Source organism: Sapajus apella, unplaced genomic scaffold (genome assembly GCF_009761245.1).
Source record: "Sapajus apella isolate SASKATOON/1434 unplaced genomic scaffold, GSC_monkey_1.0 scaffold12, whole genome shotgun sequence".
NCBI lineage: Eukaryota > Metazoa > Chordata > Mammalia > Primates > Cebidae > Sapajus > Sapajus apella.
In genome coordinates this window covers 9,183,016-9,203,739 of record NW_022436952.1, presented here as the reverse complement: position 1 = coordinate 9,203,739, position 20,724 = coordinate 9,183,016, and the positions used below count along the sequence as shown (strand labels likewise).

At 41.6% G+C, this 20,724-nt stretch overlaps 1 protein-coding gene and 1 non-coding gene across 12 annotated transcripts in view; both read left to right on the top strand.

Annotated features, from left to right (window-relative positions):
* Positions 1–20,724, top strand: part of SPAG9 (sperm associated antigen 9) — a 145,725-nt gene that overhangs the window by 14,828 nt on the left and 110,173 nt on the right. For all 11 annotated transcript variants that reach the window (XM_032280056.1, XM_032280054.1, XM_032280053.1 and 8 more), the window contains exon 2: positions 15,954–16,074. In XM_032280056.1, the coding sequence (XP_032135947.1) occupies positions 15,954–16,074 (121 nt within the window). The remainder of the gene's footprint in view (positions 1–15,953; positions 16,075–20,724) is intronic.
* Positions 3,236–3,339, top strand: LOC116553575. Its single transcript, XR_004269817.1, has one exon. It is a non-coding gene; the product is annotated as a small nucleolar RNA U13 (small nucleolar RNA).

Below are 20,724 nucleotides of genomic sequence, written 5' to 3'. Positions count from 1 at the left end.
CTCACTTTCTCTTCTTTTCTGTTGCCTAATTTTATTTATCTTTCAGGTTTCAATTGTGGAAAGCCTTTTCACCTGAGTATGAATTGGTCACATTTTCTATCCTTCCACAGCATACAGTCCTCTTCCCCTCCTGTAGTACTTCCAATGTTGTATCGAAGTAACCTATTGCTTTTATTTTCCCACCAACTAGGATGCAGTAGACAATTAACAGAAATGTGTTGGTTGGATGGATGACTATGCCAAAGGTCAAATTGCTAAGCCTAACCATTTCAAGTTCTCTTTGTGCCTTCAAATTATTGTTCTTACTTCGGGTGCCAAGTTATGCTAAAACTTCCAAAAAGTTTTTCAATAAGTCCTTTCACTTTTTTTTTTTTTTTTTTTTGAGACGGAGTCTCGCTCTGTCATCCAGTCTGGAGTACAGTGACATGATCTTGGCTTACTACAGCCTCCGCCTCCCAGGTTCAAGTGATTCCCCTGTCTCAATCTTCTGAGTAGCTGGGACTACAGGCACGCTCTGCCATACCTGGTTAATTTTTGTATTTTTAATAGAGATGGGGTTTCACCATGTTAGCCAGAACGGTCTTGATCTCCTGTCCTCGTGATCTGCCCACCTCGAGCTCCCAAAGTGCTGGGATTACAGGCATGAGACACCGCACCCAGCCCACATCATATTCTTTTAGTGTTAAGTACTTATATGTGTGAATAAATACAAGAAAATGATTGCTTGTTGGTAGAATATAAATTTAGGGTCAGGAATTGTGATGGCTAACCACCACAGGTTGTCCACATTGGTGGCCAAGGTAATGAGGTAGTGGTGGCAACTTTGCTTTCTGATGGTTCAGTGTACAACTTTGATGCATAAAATGATTGAAAACATTGTATCAAATTGCCTTCGGGCTTGTGTATAAGGGTATATTAAACTTAAATATATTTTATGTTTAGACTTGGGTCTCATCTTCAAGATATCTGATTATAAAAATGTAGACATTTCAAAATCCAAAAACAAAACAAAACAAAAACAGACATTCAAAACATTTCTGGTACCAAGCATTTTGAATAAGAGATATCTAGCCAGTAGTACACTTTCAGGCTATGCCATTGTGGTAATCAGTTCGCTTGGTTACCTCATTCATAGTCCAGTGAGTTTCTCTTCTTCTTTGTTGTATTTTTGGGTAAGACAGTTCAAAATAAACTCTGTTTGTTGTGATGATTAGTCACAAAGTCTAATAAGGAATATAAAATAGATCTCTATTTATATTCTTTATGCAAGAATATGAAGCACATGTTGAGTAAATGGTCATATTTGACTACACATTTATGGATGATACTTTTGGGCAGTGAGTAAAATTTTTCTGCATGTGTCGTTCATGTTTGGCTATTACTTCACTTAATGGCTTTATTGGTTTTTTTATTTTTCATGTTTACAGACGAGCTATTACTTCACCTAATGGTTTTATTAGTTTTTTTATTTTTCCTGTTTACAGACAAAATATATGCTGTCTTTATTTTTTTATGTATTGTTTTTGAGACAAGGGTCCCTCTTTTTTTTTTTTTTTTTTTTTTTGGGAAGAGGTTCGCTCTTGTTGCCCAGGCTGGAGTGCAGTGGTGTGATCTTGGCCCATTGCAACCTCTACCTCCTGGGTTCAAGCAACTCTCCTGCCTCAGCCTCCCAAGTAGCTGGGATTACAGGCATGTGCCACCACGCCTGGTTAATTTTTTGTATTTTTAGTAGAGATGGGGTTTCTTCATGTTGGTCAGGCTGGTCTCGAACTCCCGACCTCAGGTGATCTGCCTGCCTCAGCCTCCCAAAGTGCTGGGATTGCAGGTGTAACTACCGCAGCCGGCTGAGACAAGGGTCTTTCTTGCTGCTCAGGCTAAACTTGAACTCCTGGGCTCAAGCAGTCCTCCTGCCTCAAGTCTCCCAAGTATCTGGGATTACAGGTATGTGCTGCAATGCCTGGGTATATGCTCATTTTAAAACATCATCATCAATCCATCAAGCAGTACAAAAGTGCTTCCTGAATCCTTTCTGTTAGGGGGAACTCACTATTAATAACTGGACATATAGGGCCGGGCGCGGTGGCTCAAGCCTGTAATCCCAGCACTTTGGGAGGCCGAGGCGGGTGGATCACGAGGTCAAGAGATCGAGACCATCCTGGTCAACACGGTGAAACCCCGTCTCTACTAAAAATACAAAAAATTAGCTGGGCATGGTAGCGCGTGCCTGTAATCCCAGCTACTCAGGAGGCTGAGACAGGAGAATTGCCTGAACCCAGGAGGCGGAGGTTGCGGTGAGCCGAGATCGCGCCATTGCACTCCAGCCTGGGTAACAAGAGCGAAACTCCGTCCCCCGCCCCCAAAAAAAAAAAAAAAAAAAAAAAAAAACAAAAAAAAAACTGGACATATAAAAAAAAATAACGACATATATTCTTTCAGATGCATTTTTATATATTAACATATTTTAAATGGAATGGGCTTATAGTACATGAAGTATTTGATAACTTCATATTCTTTTTAATTCATCAATGATCTTAGACATCTTTCGCTGTTCATCCAGTGCAGTTGAATGATAACCATGCTCAGGTGGAGGGTAGTTAGGAAGTGGTTAGTGGTTGGGGCTTCAAGGGAAGTTTGGAAGTCAGGACCCATCCTGGATTCAGCTGCTCTTCTTGATTTTTCATTACACTACATGGGACCCCCAACCAACTGGAGGAATGTTTCCAAAATAGCCAATTCTTTTTTTTTTTTTTTTTTTTTTTTAAGATGGAGTCTCAATCTGTCACCAGGTTGGATTGCAGTGGCACAGTCTCAGCTCACTGCAACCTCTGCCTCCTGGATTCAAGCAATTCTTGTGCCTCAGCCTCCTGAGTAGCTGGTATTACCGGTGCCCACCATCACATCCAGCTAAGTTTTGTATTTTCAATAGAGATGGTTTCACTATATTGGCCAGGCTGGTCTCAAACTCCTGACCTCATGTGATCCTCCAGCCTTGGCCTCCCAAAGTGCTGGGATTACAGGTGTGAGCCACCGTGCCTGGCCCAAAATAGCCAATTATTTAAACCCATCTACCCTGACAGGCTTCTGAGAGTCTGGTTGGAAGAAGTGCTGCTAGGCAGGACCTTTGTGTTTGGAAAAAAATCACTCAGATTATAACTGCCTTACCCTTACCACTCATTGCCTAAGAGTGGAAAAAACCCCATGAACCTCTGCTCTCACACCAAAAACAATCAGCATGCTTCTTTTGTAGTTCATGAGCATGATGATCGGGTGTTCATGCACATGTGTGAGATGTGCCACCCTTGAACCTTGTTACAACATTGGCACATTACCCATCCGACCTGAAACATATACACACCCCCCCCACACTTACACTCCCCCCAAAAAAAAGACTTCTGTGACCAAATGTGTAGGGGAGGCCAGGTGCAGTGGTTAATGCCTATAATCCCAGCACTTTGGGAGGTTGAGGCAGGTGGATTCCTTGAGACCAGGAGTTTGAGACCAGCCTGAGCAACATGATGAAGCCCTGTCTCTACAAAAAATACAAAAATTAGCCGAGCATGGCGGCATATGCCTGTAGTCCAAGCTACTTGGGAGGCTGAGGCAGGAGGAAATCTTGAGCCCTGAAGGTCAAGGTTGCAGTAAGCTGGAATCATGCTGCTGCTCTCCAGCCCAGGCAACAGGTATTTAAAAAAACAAACAAAAATGTGGGAGTGGTTTTTCCTATCAGCAAGCAGTCAGTTCTGCATCAGGCACCAGCTGGGTGTCATCTAATTTAATTCCAACACTGTCTACTTTGAGATAGCGTCAGATCCCACAGGTTGAGGGCTCAGTCCCCAAGCCTCCCCCCCCAACTTCTGATGCCAATCTCAAGCCTTGGGTTATTTTATCTGTGCTTCTGACCAGCCTGGCATGTGTGTGTGTGTGTGTGTGTGTGTGTGTGTGTGTGTGTGTGTGTGTATGTGTGTGTGTGTGTGTGTAAAATATACAATTATATACCATATATATAATTTTTTTTCTTTATCAGATGAGGGTCTTGCTGTGTTGCCCAGACTGATCTTGAATTCCTGGGTGCAAGCTCTCTTCCTGCCTCAGCCTCCGAATCACTGATATTATAGTCATGTGCCACCTTGCTCAGCTACTGTCTTTTATTTCTGATGAATCCTCTGTGTTCAGTACAGTCTCCAACTGGCTATAAACTGGGGTTCCCGGCTGGGCTTAGTGGCTCATGCCTGTAATTGTGGGCACGCCACCATGTCCAGTTGGAAACCCCAGTTTATAACCAGTAATCCCAACTTTGGGAGGCCAAGGTGGGTAGGTCACGAGGTCAGGAGTTCAAGACCAGCCTGGCCAACATGGTGAAAACCCATCTCTACTAAAGATAGAAAAAAAATTGCCATGGTGGCGGGTGCCTGTAATCCCAGCTACTTGGGAAGCCGAGGCAGGAGAATCGCTTGAACCCAGGAGGCAGAGGTTACAGTGAGTTGAGATCATGCCGCTGCAATTCAGTCTGGGCCACAAATAAAGACTCCATCTCAAAAACAAAAACAAAAAAATAAAAACTAAAAAAACCCTAGGGTTGAAGGATATAGATGAAAAGATGCACAAAGCAAGGTATGGGGGTAGGGGTACAGAGCTTCCATGCCCTCCCTGTGCATGCCACCCTCCAGGAACCTCCATACATTCAGCTATCTGGAAGATCTCTCAACCTTCTTTTGAGTTTTTATGGAGACATCACTATGTAGGTATGAAACCATTGGCCATTGGTGATCAATTTTACTTTCAGCCCCTTTTCCCCTCCCAGGAGATTATATGGGGTAGGCTGAAAGTCCTGACCCTCTAATTATGCTTTTGGTCTTTCCAATGACCAGCTCCCATCCTTAAGCTACCTAGGGGCTGCCAGCAATGAATCTACTCATTAACATACAAAAAGACATCTCTCTGGAGATTATAAGTATTTTAGGAGTTATATGTTAGGAAATTGGGTCAGAGACCAAATACATATTTTGTATTTCTTTTTTTTTTTTCTGAGACGGAGTTTCACTCATGTTACCCAGGTTGGAGTGCAATGGCGCGATCTCGGCTCACCGCAACCTCCGTCTCCTGGGTTCAGGCAATTCTCCTGCCGCAGCCTCCTGAGTAGCTGGGATTACAGGCACGTGCCACCATGCCCAGCTAATTTTTTGTATTTTTAGTAGAGACGGGGTTTCACCATATTGACCAGGATGGTCTCAATCTCTTGACCTCGTGATCCACCCGCCTCGGCCTCCCAAAGTGCTGGGATTACAAGCTTGAGCCACCGTGCCCGGCCTGTATTTCAAAATATCACGCTGTTAAATTCTTATATAATCTTGCATTTTATTTGTTTTACCTGTTATTTTTTAGATCTGTCCATGTGGATATATACATATGCATCTAATTCTTTTAACTGCTGTGTATCTCTCACATGAATATACCGTTACCCATTCTTCATTACCACATTATGTATTACAAACATGGCTGCAGTAACATTCGGTGCATGTGTAAGATCTCCTCAAAGATATATATTTTACAAATAGAATGCCAGGCTTTAGGATATGTATTTGTAAACTTAACTAGATATAGTAACATTGCTTTTCAAAGGAATGCAGTGATTTATATTCCCATCAGTAGTATAAAAGAGTTCTTATTTTTCTGTATCTTTGCTAACACTTGGCACTATCAGACATTTTGGTTTCTGTTGCCTGTCAGATGTGTGTGAAACCAATTTTTTTTTTTGAGACAGAGCCTTGCTCTGTCGCCCAGACTGGAGTGCAGTGGCACAGTCTTGGCTCCCTGCAACCTCCGTCCCCCAGGTTCAAGCAATTCTCTTGCCTCAGCCTACCAAGTAGCTAGGATTACAAGCACACATCTCCATGTCTGGCTAGTTTTTCTGTTTTTAGTAGATTCGGGGCTTCACCATTTTAGTCACTCTGGTCTTGATCCACCCATCTCAGCCTCCCAAAGTTCTGGGATTTCAGGTGTGAAACCACTTCTTATTTTTTTATTTTTTGTTTTGAGATGGAGTCCACTGTGTCACCCAGGCTGGAGTGCAATGGCACAATCTTGGCTCACTGCAACCTCTGCCTCCTGGGTTCAAGTGATTCTCCTGTCTCAGCCTCCTGAATAGCTGGGGTTACGGGCACGAACCGCCACGACTGGCTAATTTTTGTATTTTTAGTAGAGATGGGGTTTTACCATGTTGATCAGGCTGGTCTTAAACTCCTGACCTCATGATCCTCCTACCTTGGCCTCCCAAAATGCTGGGATTACAGCGTAAGCCATCACGTCCGGCCACCACTTCTAATTTGCTTTTGTCAGATCACTAGTGTGCTTGAGCATGTTTTACATTTACTGGTGATTCTACTTCTCTGTGAATTGCCTATTCAGTTTCATTCACTGATAACTGGCATCAAACTATTTCTGGAAGTACATAGCTATATATTTTTAATGGTTTTATAATATTCCATTATAGGATCATTGCTTGGGTGAAAAGGATCATTACTTGGAGAGTCCGGAGTGTAAAAGAGACTTAAGAGATATATTATCAAATGTAATGTATGGACCTTGTTTGGATCATGGGTGTAAAAGCATTTATGAGGCAACCTGGAAAACTGGATATTCCCTATTATATCATTAGGGGTTGGGAAATGGTGCTATTTTAATCCAGTTTTCCCTTCAACATTTATCAGCTAAATTTTTTTGTAAAGGAAACTTCCCCCTCATCAACTATTTGGTTACCCTAAGGTATAGTTTGTATGTAAGAAAAACAAAAAGTGCTGGATTCTTCAATTCATACTTTAATAATTTCCAAGTGCTCTGTCTTGTTTTGCTTCCCTCCCCACCACTGTTAAAAATAGCATACTGTTCTGGTTTCATGGGAGCAATGACTTTTCTTTAGCCTCTGAGTATATTAATTATAGTTTTCATTTGTTCCCTGCTTTGTTTCTTCAGAGTCCCATTTTTATTTCCTATAGTTTTGGTTTCTCTGTTTCAGGCTAGAACTTCAAGAGATAATCCTTAATTATCTCTTCATGTTTTAAAAGTGAGGCACTAAAAAAGGAGAGTTGGAGGCTTTGTGTGCCTGGATACAGTTTACTACCTCTTGCGAACCCAAATTTAAGTCTCCCATGATCCTTTCTTAGAGACATTTGAGTTTTTCCAGAGAAGGATAATCTCTTTGAGGGGTGGCTGGTGGAGTAGGTAAGCCTAGTTACCTACATTATTGCAACCTGGGTGAAGGCAGGAAGGCCATCCCTATTACTGTTTAGTATCTAGACTTTAGACTTTCATGTAATTCCACTTGTCATTTGGCATCTGCCTGGCTGTGCCTCGAATGTTTCTCGTCTAAAATCTCTCATTGAGTTTATTCAAAAAACAAACCTCTTATTTCCTGTGTGGGTGAGCAAGGAAGGCCATCTGGCCACTACGGTATGGGACTGTTTACCTACTAGGGATATTACCAAGTAGTGATTTTAGACTTCCACCCAACCCTCCTGTCTTCAGCTCTACCGTCACACACCACACCAGTTTTCTATTATATACATTCCATAGTATGGATCTGTTATAATTTTCTTATTTACTGTCTGTTGATAGACATTTATCTTCCAGTTTTGAACTGTTACAAATAACCCTTCAATGAACGAACTTTTTTCATATTAAATACCACTAATAATTTTATTCCCATTTTTTAACTTTTTTTTTTTTTAAGAGACAGGGTTTCACCATGTTGGCCAGGCTGGTCTCGAACTCCTAACCTCAGGTGATCCACCTGCCGCGGCCCTCCCAACGTGCTAGGATTACAGGCTTGAGCCACCACACCTGGCCACCAATTTTTTAACATTTAAAAAAATTTTTTTTTTTTTTGAGACGGAGTTTCACTCTTATTACCCAGGCTGGAGTGCAATGGCGCGATCTCGGCTCACCGCAACCTCCGTCTCCTGGGTTCAGGCAATTCTCCTGCCTCAGCCCCCTGAGTCGCTGGGATTACAGGCACGCGCCACCATGCCCAGCTAATTTTTTTCTGTATTTTCACCATGTTGACCAGGATCGTCTCAATCTCTTGACCTCGTGATCCACCCGCCTCGGCCTCCCAAAGTGCTGGGATTACAGGCTTGAGCCACCGTGCCCGGCCGACAAAAATTTTTTTTTTTAATTTAATTTTATTTTTTGAGACAGAGTCTCTCTCTGTCACCTAGGCTGGAGTGCAGTGGTGCAGTCTAGGCTCCCTGCAACCTCCTCCTCCCGGGTTCAAGCGATTCTCTTGCCTTAGTCTCTCGAGTAGCTGGGATTATAGGCGCCTGCCACCACGCCTGGCTAATTTTTGTATTTTTGGTAGAGACGGGGTTTCACCATGTTGGCCAGGCTGGTCTCGAACTCTTACCTCGTAATCCGCCCGCCTCGGCCTCCCAAAGTGCTGGCATTATAGGTGTGAGCCACTATGCCCAGCCGGCTTTATTTTTTATTTTTATTTTTTTTGAGACAGAGTCTCACTGTGTTGCCCAGGCTGGAGTTCAGTGGCATAAACTCGGCCAATGCAACCTTTGCCTCCTGGGTTCAAGCAGTTATCTTGCCTCAGTCTCCTTAGTAGCTGGGACTATAGGTGTGTGCCACCACGCCTGGATAATTTTTTGTATTTTTAGTAGAGATGGGGTTTCACTGTGTTAGCCAGGATGGTGTCAATCTCCTGACCTTGTGTTTCACCCGCCTTGGCCTCCCAACATGCTGGGATCACAGGCATGAGCCACTATGCCTGGCCAACATTTTTTTTTTTTTTTTTTTTTTTTAACAGAAATATCCAAACATTGAAGATTAGAGAGAATAGTATAATATAAATGAGCTCCCACATCCCATCATTTAACACTTACCAACAAAAGGCCAATATTTTTTCTTTAGAAAAAGAATTTTTTAAAGAGACATTTGCTCACTCTGTACCCTAGGCTGGAGTGTAGTGATGTGCTGGAGCGTACTGCAGCCTAGAATTCCTGGGCTAAAGCCATCCTGGGACTACAGGCATGCGCCACCACGCCCAGGTAATTTTTGTATATATATTTTAGTAGAGGCGAGATTTCACCATATTGGCCAGACTGGTTTTGAGCTCTTGACCTCATGATCCACCAACCTCAGCCTCCTGAAGTGCTGGGATTGCAGGCTTGAGCCACTGTGCCTGGCCAAGGGTCTCTCTATGTTGCCCAGGCTGTTCTCAAACTCCTGGCCTCAAGTGATCCTCCCACCTTGGCCTCACAAAGCACTGAGATTACAGGCATGAGCCGCTGTGCCTGGCCAAGCCAATATTTTTTCACCTGTACTTCCATACTTCCCTTTAGCATTTTCACCATAATATTAAGGCAGAGTAAAGAGTATATCAATATCATTGTATCTTTATTTTATTTATTTATTTATTTTCTGTTGCTATAACATCATTGTATCTTTAAAAGATAGAGCTGTTTAACAAATATAACCATAATACCATTATCACATCTAAAAGTTGTAGATGGTTATTCTTTTTTTTTGGAGACAGAGTTTTGGTCTTGTTGCTCAGGCTGGAATGCAATGGCGTGATCTCGGTTCATGGCAACCCCTGCCCCCTGGGTTCAAGCAATTCTCCTATCTCAGCCTCCCCAGTAGCTGGGATTACTGGCATCTGCCACCACGCCCACCTAATTTTGTTTTTTTATCGGAGAAGGGGTTTCTTCATGTTGGTCTGGCTGGTCTTGAACTCCCGACCTCAGTTGATCCATCCGCCTCGGCCTCCCAAAGTGTTGGGATTACAGGCATGAGCCACTGCACCCAGCCAGTTATTCTTTAATAATATTTAATATTTAGTAAGTGTTAAGTATTAAATATTCTTCTTTAATATTTAATAAATTAAATATTCTTTAATATTTAAATTGTTAAATATTCTTCTTTAATATTTAATAAATTAAATATTATTAAAGTATAATTTCCCCAATTGTCTCATCAGTGTATTTTGTAGTTGGTTGTTTTCAATCAGTATCTAATCAAGATAGTCTACACATTTATACTTGGTTTAATATGTCTCTTAAGTTTCTCTTTATATATAGCGGTTCTGCTTTTCTTTTTTTCCCCCTTGACATTTATTGTGGAAGAAACCAAATTATTTTTATTAAAAAAATTTCCACATTTTGGACTTGGGAGGGATTACATCTTTTGAGTGTTATTTAATATGGTCTTCAGTCTTCTCTTATTTCTTAAAAGAAATTACATTAAAAAAATTACATTTAATTAATTATTTGATATAATGGAAATATTTCCCTCTTCCCATTATGTAGAGTAAGTGGGGAGAAGGTAATATCTTCATGGACACTTAACAATAAGTCGGCCTTTTGTTTGATATTATTTTTTAGACAAGAACTGTAGTCAGAGTATTTAAATGGCTATTCTTTTCCTTTTTTTTCATCTTGTTTTCTTCTGCATCTTTACTCCAACAAGCAACAACCTCTTTTAACTTTGGGAGCTTGTCTTTTCAAAGTATTCATTTGTTTTTCCCCAAACAGTGGGGCAAAACAGTCCCTATAAGCCATCTGGTCTTGAAAGCATTTTGCTTCATCACACAGCTTACTCCTTTTAGATCCTGACGTAAGTCTGTATCGTCCACTAATTTTTTTTTTTTTTTCCACAGTGTCTAGTTTCTCCCAGGAGAGTTGTCTGAAGTCACTTTAATATTGTTGCTAGCCTATTAGTTATTGAAAGGGGAGAGGGATATTTAGTCAAGATGCATTATTATACATGCTGAAAAAGCTCATTTACAGGCCCTTAATCCCCCTAACCCTTAAAAGAGAGAGAGAGAGAGAGAGAGAGAGAGAGAGTGTGTGTGAAAAAGAGAAAAGGGGAGGAGTATATGCATTGTATACCAACATACCTGAGTGATCTGACAAACTGTCCTGTGCTGAGGAGGGTCGATGGAATTTCCAGGGGTAATATGGTTTTATAATTGCAAAAAAAAAAAAAAAGACTTGCCCCTCTCCTGCCGTGGTTTAACTATTGGTCTAACTCTATCATGATTATTCTAAGGTTTGCCAAGTGTAGTAGAGGGTGACTGACTTTATAAAGTCATGCCACTGGCAAGCAATTAAGTCACATTAAATCAGTAATTAATAATATACTGGAATTTTTATGAGCATTCATTTCATCTGTGTTTTTTTTTTTTTTTGGGTGGGGGGATACAAGGTCTTGATCTGTCACCCAGGCTGGAGTGCAGTGCTATGATCTCGGCTCACTGCAACCTCTGCCTCCTGGGCTTGGTGATCCCTTCCCACCTCAGCCTCTGAGTAGCTGGGACTACAGGTGTACAACACCATGCCAGGCTAATTTTTGTATTTTTCATGGAAACAGGGTTTTGCTATGTTGCCCAGGCTGGTGTCAAACTTTTGAGCTTGAGTAACCAGCCCTCCTTGGCCTCCCAAAGTGCTGGGATTATACAAGCATGAGTCACCGTGCCTGGCCTGTGCTTTTTCTTGTTCATATACATGATTTCAGTGTGGTTACATTATATGCAGACTTGAACTCTGTGCTTTTTAAAAGTTTCATTTCATATTCAGAGTTTGCAATGTTGCCTTCTCATCTCAGAAAGTCTTCAAAAATCATGTTATATGCAAGCCTGACTGAGCTGTAAACTAATGTGCTGTTATCCTATGTTGGTATTGGTTAGGCAGTAACAGAAATATCAGCCATCTCTTATCAGCCTTAACCCCAAATTAGGTGACTGTTGAATTATGCAAGATCTTTGCAAATCCATCTTTTTTACAAAATGCAGTTACCCATGTTTAAGATCTTTCATCTATTAAGTTTCAATCAATAGAACATAGGGCTCCATTGTAACCTACTGCATTTCCCAGCACCTTGCAATATTTAAAACAATAGAGGCTCAACTTGTGTTTTGAAAGATGGGTGAATGAATGGAATATTTTTCTTTTTTTTTTTTGAGATGGAGTCTTGCTCTGTCGCCCAAGGTGGAGTGCAGTGGTGCCATCTCGGCTCACTGCTACCTCTGCCTCCTCGATTCAAGCGATTCTCCTGCCTCAATATGAAGTATTTTCATAGAAAAGTATAGCATAGAGGTGTTAAACTTTGGGTTTGTGGAAGGAACTATAGTGTCTCTAATCCCCCTGAGAAAAATAGGTGGCATTTGACATGGATGGGGGCATTTTTTCTGGGGAAATGTGGTTCATAGATGGATCAAATTTCCAAAGTGATCTTTGGATCCCCTAATGATTAAGAACCAATATTATAGAGTTTGTAGGTTTCAGGCTTCGAAGATCAGGAAAGTTGAACATGGTGGCTCACACATGTAGTCTCAGCAACTCTGGAGGCTGAGACAGGAGGGTGGCTTGAGCCCAGGAGTTTGAAGCTAGCAGTTCAGCAGTTGTAGACCAGCCTGGCAACATAGTGAGACCCACATCTTAAAAAAAAAAAAAAAAAAAAAAAAAAAAGAGGCTGGGCGTGGTAATCTCAGCACTTTGAGAGGCCAAGGCGGGTGGATCACTTAAGATCAGGAGTTCGAGACCAGCCTGGCCAACATGGTAAAACCTCGTCTCTACTAAAAAAAATATAAAAATTAGCCAGGTGTGGTGGCAGGTGCCTGTAACCCCAGTTATGCGGAATTCGAGGCAGGACAGTCAGTTGAACTGGGAGGAAGAGGTGCAGTGATCTGAGATTGTATCAGTGCACTCCAGCCTGGGAGACACAGCGAGACTCTGTCTCAAAAGGAAAAAAAGAAGAAAACCAACTCAAGCTTATGTAAAAAAGGAATGTATTGGATTTTGTAACTGAAAACAAAAATACTGGGGAAATTCTGGCTCCAGGAATCCTAGGTACAAATAGTATCTTTAATTAAAGTTTTTATCTCCCTTGCTCTTTCTCTATATTGGCTTTAGTCTCAGGCTTGCTCTTCTCTGTGCTGGAAAAAAGATATGTCAGTCTGCAGCTGAGTCCTGCTAGGTTTTTAGAGTTTAAGAATTGGCAGATGTCACAGAGAAGACTCTGATCAGTCTGGTTTAAGTCATATGCCCACCTCTGGAGAGATGGAGTCATCAGCAATCAAATTACATGGACTGAATATAATTAGCATGAAACTGAAGAGAGAAAGTTCCCTGAAGGAACGTAATGTGTGTAGACAAAAAAACAAACAAACAAACAAAAAAAAAACACCAGTGTCCTCTGTAGTGATTGAAAAGTTTGAGGACATTTTACAGGCTCATGGGTGAAAAATAAAAGTAAAAAATAAAAAAAAAGAAAAGTTTGAGGACAGTTAAAATAAGTAATAGACTGACAATTTCACATTAAAACTAGGATATATTATAGTGATACTTAAGTTTTTTGTGAATTACAAATTTTTCTGTATGGGTTTTAGTTTTTTTAACTTGAAAAATTTTATTCATTTATTCATTTAACAAATATTTGAGAACCTGTTACGTGCTGCTGTCATCATTCTTTGCACTGCGTATACATCAGTGAACAAAACAAAAATCCCTGACTTCATGGAACCCACATTCTAGTGAGGACAGACAGGTAATAAATAACATTAGTTACTGAAATATCATGTTGGATCGGTTTAAGTACTCTAAAGAAAATAAGCAGGGAGGAAAGGTAAGGAGTAGGTATGACAGTTTTATTTTTTTAGTTTTTAGGTTTTTTTGAGACCAAGCCTTGTTCTGTTGCCCAGGTGTGAGTTGATCTTTTTTTGAGACCAAGTCTTGTTCTGTTGGAGTGGCATGACCTAAGCTCACTGCAACCTCTACGTCCTGGGTTCAAGTAATTCTCTTGCCTCAGCCTCCTGAGTAGCTGTGTTTGTAGGTGTGCACCACCATGCCCGGCTAATTTTTATATTTTTAGTAGAGGTGGGGTTTCACCATGTTGGCCAGGCTGGTCTCAAACTCCTGACCTGAAGTGATCCACCCTCCTTGGCCTCCCAAAGTGCTAAGATTACAGGCGTGAGCCACCGTGCCTGGCATGGTATCGCAGTTTTAAATAGGATGGCCTAAGAAGGCCTCACTAAGAAGATGACATTTGAACAAAGATGTGAAGGAAGTGAGTAAAGGGTAAGCTGTTTGGATGATAAGAAGACAATTCTAGGTAGTAGGAAGCAAGTGCTAAGGCTTGAAGTGTTGGAGGAACTGTATGGAGGCTTGAATCAGAGAATGGGAAGGAGAGGAGTGTAGGAAGAGAAGTAAGGGATGATGTCAAAGAAGCAAGAGAATGGTGGAAGCATATTGCACAGATCCTTAAAAGATATGATAAAGAATGTAAACCACTAGAGGGTTTTGAGTAGAGTAAATTTTTTTTTTTTGAGACGGAGTTTCACTCATGTTACCCAGGCTGGAGTGCAATGGCGCGATCTCGGCTCACCGCAACCTCTGCCTCCTGGGTTCAGGCAATTCTCCTGCCTCAGCCTCCTGAGTAGCCGGGATTACAGGCACGCACCACCATGCCCAGCTAATTTTTTGTATTTTTAGTAGAGATGGGGTTTCACCATGTTGACCAGGATGGTCTCGATCTCTTGACCTCGTGATCCACCCGCCTCGGCCTCCCAAAGTGCTGGGATTACAGGCTTGAGCCACCGCGCCCGGCCAGTGCTATTCTTTTTATATTTTTAGTAGAGACTGGGTTTCACCATGTTAGCCAGGATGGTCTTGATCTCCTGAGCTCATGATCCACCTGCCTCGGCCCCCCAAAGTGCTGGGATTACAGGTGTGAGCCACCTTGCCTGCCCCCACCCCCCGCCTTTTTTTTTAGCTGGAGTCTTACTCTGTAGCCCAGACTGGTGTGTAGGGGCGTGATCTCAGCTCACTGTAACCTCCACCTCCCGGGTCCTAGTTCAAGCAGTTCTCCTGCTTTAGCCTCCCGAGTAGCTGGGATTAGAGGAACACGCCACCATACCCAGCTAATTTTTTGTATTTTTAGTAGAGACTAAAATACATGAAATAAATTTCACCATGTTGGCCAGGCTGGTCTTGAACTCCTGACCTTGTGATCCACCTGCCTTGGCCTCCCAAAGTGCTGGGATTGCAGGCATGAGCCACCACACTCAGCCTTAAGATGCTTTGTAGACATGCAATTGAAGTTGTCCAGCAGGTAGTTGGACATACAAATCTGGAATTCAGGTCTGGGCTGGAGATAGAAATTTGGAAGTTGTCTGCATACAGTATGTAGTTCATACTTAAAGCCATGAAACTGGATGAGATCACTAGGGAATAAGTGTAAACAAGGAAGAGAAATTGTGTTCAAAGACAGAGCATGCCAATTTTAAGAAGGTGGGGAGAAAAGGAGGTACTACCAAAGAAGAGCAGCAAACATGAAAATGTGCTGGAAGCCAAATTAAAAAAAAATGTTTTAAGGAGAGAGTGATCACTCTTCAGATGTTGCTGATACAACAATCAAGATTAAGACTGAGATTTAGTGATTGCACTTAGTGTTATTACCCTTGATGAGAACAGTTTTAGTAAGTTAAGTTAGATTTGAGTGGTGGAGGTATTCATAACACATGTCGTTTTCTTAGGAATTTAAACTCCATGGTTCAGGTGAATCTATGACTATTAAACAGTCATTTAACAAATATTTATTGATTATTCCATTATTCTTTTCTCTGCTGTACATATTATAGATTTTTAAATTGTCTGGAAATCAAGATGCATATGCAAGCATACAAAAGGATTTACATATTTGTAGTAGGACACGTATATCATACGGAATGCCTATAATATGAAGTGGAAACTCCTTATTTTGTCATTTTTTTTCCTCTATATTTGGGAGTTTTTAAAACTTAATTTTTATAGAAAAACTAAAAGTCAACCCATGTTCATCATTCTGAGATCTAAGTAGCTAATACCTAATTGTGATTATTGAGTCCAAGAAATACAGGAGTTGAAAATACAAAGCTTAATTTCTCTGATGACATTTATATTGTTCTTCTTTATTAGAAATTCATTGAATTTGAAGACTCTCAAGAACAGGAAAAAAAGGACTTACAGACCCGAGTGGAGTCTTTAGAATCTCAAACAAGACAACTTGAGCTCAAAGCAAAAAACTATGCTGACCAGAGTAAGTAAAACATTTCTTCTCATAAGTACACGTTATTAAAGACTGGGCTCAGCCAGACGTGATGGCTCATGTCTGTAATCCCAGCACTTGGGAGGCCAAGGTGGGAGGATCACTTGAGGTCAGGAGTTCAAGACCAACCTGGTCAACATGGTGAAACACTGTCTCTACTAAAAATACAAAAATTAGCTGGGCATGGTGGTGCACGCCTGTAATCCCAGATACTTGGGAGGCTGAGGCATGGGAACCACTTGAACTCGGTAGGCGGAGGCTGCAGCAGTGAGCCCAGATGGTGCCACTGCATGCTAGCCTGAGCAACAAAGTGAAACTGTTTCTAAAAAAAAAAAAAAAAAGAAAAAGAGTGGGCTCTAATGGTGCAATGACTCATCCTGACATATGACTAAGGTTCTAAATACAAACTTGGAATTGTCATCCCAGACTCAAGAGTGAGACCTGTGATCTAGGGTTAGTTCTTTTTTATTTCACATTTTCACTTGGTATCCATATATGCAGAAATGACTAAGCCAAATATATCTGTCAGACTCACTTCTTCAATTTAGCTCCCAGACTTTGTTTGTAGTTAACATTATGCTGTAATCATTATGCAAGTATGTGCATGTAGATAATTTCCTCTAATTTTGATCAAGTACACAGTTTCATTTTTTCTGTTTTGCTTTGAAATGTAAAAATGTAATGAAGCTTACAGTTTTGAAGTATGTATTTAAAAATTACCTAAGCATGTAATTAGATACTAGAGGAAAAAAAGTACTGAATCCCCCCTTTTTGTTCCTTTTTAATGGAAAAGTGGGGCCATTTGAGGGAACAGGACTTCATTTTTCAGAATCATTTTATTTAATTAATTAATTTATTTATTTATTTATTTTGAGACGGAGTTTCGCTCTTGTTGCCCAGGCTGGAGTGCAATGGCGCGATTCTCGGCTCACCGCAACCTCCGCCTCCTGGGTTCAGGCAATTCTCCTGCCTCAGCCTCCTGAGTAGCTGGGATTACAGGCACGTGCCACCACGCCCAGCTAATTTTTTTGTATTTTTAGTAGAGACGGGGTTTCACCATGTTGACCAGGATGGTCTCGATCTCTTGACCTCGTGATCCACCCACCTCGGCCTCCCAAAGTGCTGAGATTACAGGCGTGAGCCACCCTGCCCGGCTGAATCATTTTATTTTTAATATAATTTCATATATTCTTGGTTTTTAAAATTATTGTTTCAAACCTCAAGGATCATTTTCCCCCTTTGGCTAATAAAAAAAGAGACCTAATTAAGTCAAAATTAGAAAAAGAAATGTTGAGAAACTTTATGGCCTATTTTCATGTCTGATATAGGTAGGCAGACAGTTCTCTGCTTTTCTTTCCCAGCATTGTAAACTTTCAGAATCCTAGGGAGCAAAGGATGGCTGGGCAGTTACTCTATTCACTTTACTCATTAAGTCTGCATAGTGACAGTAGCTACTAAGGTACAGCCAATCATGATGGAGAAACTTCACCAGCAATCTTGGGGTGTGTGTGAGAACTGACTGTTCTCTCTAGTACTCTGGAAAGACAGAATAGACCTAAATTCAAACCACTGGGAATCTGGAGTTCAAGCATTCCAGAATTCAAGGCGAACTCAAGTGGCTATTAAGCAGATGTCCTAGAAGAGGGCCAGTAGATGTTTGTTAACAGGAGCCAACCTGAGTGAGACAAAATGAGCCATGTGTCATGCTTTGTGTTTTTAGGCTTGTGGATACCCAGAGTCGTGTAACTTTCCTTTGTTAACATTGATTACATTTGAGTGACTTCTATTATTTCTACCATAGAAATTTGAGGTTGGCTGAGTGTGGTGGCTCACAGCTGTTCCCAACACTTTGGGAGACAAAGGTGGGAGGATTGCTTGAGCCTAGGAGTTTGAGACCAGCCTGGGCAAGATAGCGAGTTACCCTGTCTTTATAACAAAAAAATTAAGAAAAAGAGGCCGGGTGTGGTGATTCACACTTGTAATCCCAGCACTTTGGGGAGGCTGAGGCATGCAGATTGCTTGAGCTCAGGGGTTTGAGACCAGACTGGGCAACATGGTGAAACCCTGTCTTTACCAAAAATACAAAAATTAGCTGAGTGTGGTGTTGTGCACCTGTAGTCTCAGCTATTTGGGAGGCTGAGGTGGGAGGATTGCTTGGGCTTGGGAGGTGGAGGTTTCAGTGAGCTGAGATTGCTCCACTGCACTCCAGGCTGTGTAACAGAGTGAGACCCCATCTCAAAAGAAAAAAAAATTGAAGTCTTAGAGCACTGCATGATGGACTCCATGGGGCCTCTACTAACAAATGTATTTCTGGGGTCACATTACTGTGAGTACCACTTATCTGGAGAAATGGTCTTGTGGCAATTGTAAGCTTTTGGTACATTGAGACTTCTCTATTCAAGAAAGAAAATTTAACTATTGGAGGTAATATTTAAATCCCAATTTGATTTCATGCTGCTGATAAAGAAAAAAAAATTAAAAATCCCAATTTGCTTGTACTTTTTTTTTCTTTTAAATAGAGACAAGGCCAGACGTGGTGGCTCATGCCTGTAATCCCAGCACCTTGGGAGGCTGAGGCAGGCGGATCACCTGAGGTCGGGAGTTCGAGACCAGCCTGACCAACATGGTGAAACCCTGTTTCTACTAAAAATACAAAATTAGCCAGGTGTGGTGGTACGTGCCTGTAATCCCAGCTACCTGGGAGGCTGAAGCAGGAGAATCACTTGAACCTGGGAATCGGAGGTTGCAGTGAGCCGAGATCACACCAATGCACTCTGGCCTGGGCAACAAGAATTTGCCCAGGCTGGTCTTAAACACCTGAGCTCAAAAGGAGTTTCTCTACCTCCGCCTCCCAAAGTGCTGGCATTATAGGCAAGAACCACCATGCCCAGCCTGAAGTACATTTTTTTTTTGGCCGGGCATGGTGGCTCATGCCTGTAATCCCAGCACTTTTGGGAGGCTGAGGCAGGCAGATCACCTGCGGTAGGGAGTTTGAGACCACACATGGTGAAACCCCGTCTCTATCAAAAATACAAAAATTAGCTGGACATGGTGGCACGCGCCCATAATCCCAGCTACTCAGGAAGCTAAGGCAGGAGAATTTTTTGAACCTGGGGGGCAGAGCTGAGATTGCACCACTGCACCACAGCCTGGGTGACAGAGCAAGACTCCATCTCAAAAAAAAAAATTATTATTACTTTGTTTTGAGATGGAGTCTTGCTGTCTCTCCTAGGCTAGAATGCAGTGACCCAATCATAGTTCACTGTACTCTCAAACCCCCAGGCTCAAGTGATCCTCCCACCTCAGCCTCCCAAGTAGCTGGAACTACAGGCATCAGCCACCTGCCTGGCTAATTAAAAATTTTTTTTTAGAAATGGATTTTTTTTTTTTTTTTTTTTTTTTTTGAGACGGAGTTTCCCTCTTGTTACCCAGGCTGGAGTGCAATGGCATGATCTTGGCTCACCACAACCTCCCCTCCTGAGTTCAAGCAATTCTTCTACCTCAGCCTCCCAAGTAGCTGGGACTACAGGCGCGCGCCACCATGCCCAGCTAATTTTTGTATTTTTAGTAGAGATGGGGTTTCACCTTGTTGACCAGGATGGTCTCGATCTCTTGACCTCGTGATCCACCCTCGGCCTCCCAAAGTGCTGGGATTGTAGGTATGAGCCACCACGGCCGGCCCCCAGAAATGGGGTCTTGTTCTATTTTTCAGGCTGCTCTTGAACTCCTGATCTCAAGCAATCCTTGCACCTTCGCCTTCCAAAGTGCTGGAATTACAGGTGTAAGCCACTGTTCCTGACCAGAATTCCTTTTTTGATTTGGAAAGGAATTCCTTGTCTAAAATCCTTTTATGCATTAAGTAATCGGCTTCTGTGATTAGAGGAAGAATTACTTTCTACTTGAAATTGCATTTTTGATATCAGAGTAGCTTTAAAATGTGTCACATTCAAAAAGGATGCAGAAAATGTTGTTTTTTTCACAAAAGTGTCTAAGTAGAATGAATTACTAATTCTTTCATACACACATTAGTCCTTTCATTACTAAATTTAAAAAATCTGTTTTCTGTTCCTTTCTAGTAAATGTAAACAAAATATAGTGATTTCTTTTTTTTTCTTTTGTTTTTTTTGAGATGAAGTCTGGCTCTGTTGCCAGTGTAATGGCGTGGCCTCTGGTTACTGCAACCTCTGCCTTCCAGGTTCAAGAGATTCTCCTGCCTCAGCCTCCCCGAGTAGCTGGGATTATAGGCACCCGTCATTATGCCAGGCTAATTTTTGTATATTTATAGTGATGGGATTTCACCCTGTTGGCCAGGCTGGCCTTGAACCCCTAACCTCAGGTGATCAGCCCGCCTTAGTCTCCCAAAGTGCTGGGATTACAGGTGTGAACCAGCATGCCTGTCCTAGGGGTTTCTTAATTAAGGGAAGTGATCAATTTAGGAGAATATTTGAGTATCTCAAATTTCCTTTTCCTTGTCTCAGATTTGTTATCCAGTCCAGAGAGTCATATCTTTTTTGGAATTATCATATTCTGTGGTATTCATCTTCTCATTCCTTTCTCCCAAAGTATTAATTATGTTTTTCATTTTAATTCAAAGACTTTAAAAAAATTAGATCATTTAAAAATAATTGAAAATACTCTAGG